The sequence below is a fragment of the Orbicella franksi genome, chromosome 13, assembly GCF_964199315.1.
Source record: "Orbicella franksi chromosome 13, jaOrbFran1.1, whole genome shotgun sequence".
Classification (NCBI taxonomy): Eukaryota; Metazoa; Cnidaria; class Anthozoa; order Scleractinia; family Merulinidae; genus Orbicella; species Orbicella franksi.
In genome coordinates this window covers 2,239,117-2,240,986 of record NC_138157.1, presented here as the reverse complement: position 1 = coordinate 2,240,986, position 1,870 = coordinate 2,239,117, and the positions used below count along the sequence as shown (strand labels likewise).

The following is a 1,870-nucleotide window of genomic DNA, read 5'->3' as shown; positions in this document are numbered from 1 at the left end:
ATGTTTGCCTCTCTCGGTTGCAAAGATAGCTGTTCTGTAGCACACTTTTTTTATGTGTATATGTGTGTAGCCTTCGCTCAAGTTCGTCGTTCCGGCAATGACGTCACCAATTTCAATCCGAAGCGACAACAACGCGATACCGGCTTTTACACCACCAGACAAAGAACGAGGCGAACAAGCGTAGGCGTCGAATTTCTAGCTAAGATCTTGACTGACGGACAGACCGACTCACAATGTCAGTGGAAGGATCGTATCAAGCGAAAGCGGATGAATGAAATAAGCAGCACCTCTATGTCCAAGATCAAGAAGAGAGTTTCCTTTGCAGATGCGGCTGGCTTCACGCTCGAATCCGTGAAAACTATTCCCACACGCAGTGGCGAAGATAATGCTACCATTTGTGCTAGTAACGTGTGGAACGTCAACAACAACAACAGCAGAAGTTTGCCCAGTCCACGACCGAGAGGAAAGAATTTGTCTCCGTGTTTTACCGAGCCGTGCAAAACAAGCTCTTTCTTCGAGCGTGTTCACAGTCAGAATGTTTGTCTCGAAAGCATTGTATGCGATGACTTTGTTGTTGCTGGAACTATTCGAGTGACAAACATAGGCTTTGCTAAAGAACTGACAGTGAGATTCACACTGGACAACTGGAAGTCCTATCGAGATATTTGGGCGGATTATTTCTCGTCAAGCATGGATGGAAAAACGGATAAGTTCTGGTTTCGTATTGCAGTTCCAGTGGATTCGCCGGTTGATCTAGAAATTCAATTTGCGATTCGTTATTGCATTGGCGGCCGAGAGTTTTGGGACAATAACTTGGATAGAAATTATAAAATACAATTCATTGAAACATGTCAATAATTTCAAGCGAAATATAAAATATATAGTCATACCGATGCGGCTAAGTGACCTTTTTACGGACACGATGATAGTGAGACAAATACCGTCTATAGTTTCTTTTTGAAGCAAGGTGTTCTGTGAATATTTTCTTTGTGATTTACGTTGTCAATGAAATCGTGCATGACAGCACGTCACATCGCTAGCTAGTAACCAGCCTCTTCATTATTGTTTTTCTCGTACGATGTAACTATAGAATTGCGATTTTCACCGACACGTTGTCGGGAGATTAGTCACGGTATTCATAGTCAAATCAAATTGAGAACGAAATTTATTTCCTTTCCTGTTTCTAGTGTCCGAAATACGTATTTGACAGATTAAGAAAACAATTTCACGCAATATTAATGACAAGTATGACATCGATACGATTTTCGCCATTATGTTTACCAGATACAAGGCCCCATTAAGGGGGGGGGGGGGATCTGAATATCCCGTATCCCAATAATTTTTGTCCCAAATATCCCGTATCCCATTAATTCCTGTAGTTTGTATTCTGTCAAAAAAGAAAACTTTGACGTTCGATATCCCACCCTTTCTTTTCTAAATATGCCGTATCCCTATAATTTTTCCCCGAAATATCCCGTATCCCTATAATTTTTTTTCGCAAATATCCCGTATCCCTAAAACCCCTAATGGGGCCTCAGATATCTTCCTTTACAAACTACCAAGAAGCTCGGCTTCCGTCGGCCAGTTTTTCGTGTCCATTATGAACGTTTTCCTGGGAAGTTTATCTTTCAGTAACATCGTATGAACAACATAAAATAAAGTAATTCAACCAACTTCGAGAGTTATGCAATGCTGTAATAATTCAATATGGTCATGTTTAAAAGAGATATTACGACCGCTACTGCAACTTCCCCAATTGCCATTCAACTGCCTCTGACCAAATACACTGCCTCATTACTATTAACCACGCAACTACCTGTACACTTTCCAGTACTGAGAAGTAACTACACAGTGGTCACTTCAACTTTAA

At 41.0% G+C, this 1,870-nt stretch overlaps 1 protein-coding gene across 1 annotated transcript; it reads left to right on the top strand.

Moving 5' to 3' along the window:
• Positions 1–858, top strand: LOC145466044 (protein phosphatase 1 regulatory subunit 3C-like). The gene has a single exon (XM_081449823.1). The coding sequence runs from the start codon at positions 1–3 to the stop codon at positions 856–858; it is 858 nt and encodes a 285-aa protein (XP_081305949.1).
• The last annotated feature ends 1,012 nt before the right edge of the window (positions 859–1,870 follow it).

What these genes read in the sequence shown, in the direction of transcription:
- LOC145466044 (XM_081449823.1), top strand. Translation starts at nt 1, where the DNA reads ATGTTTGCCTCTCTCGGTTGCAAAGATAGCTGTTCTGTAGCACACTTT.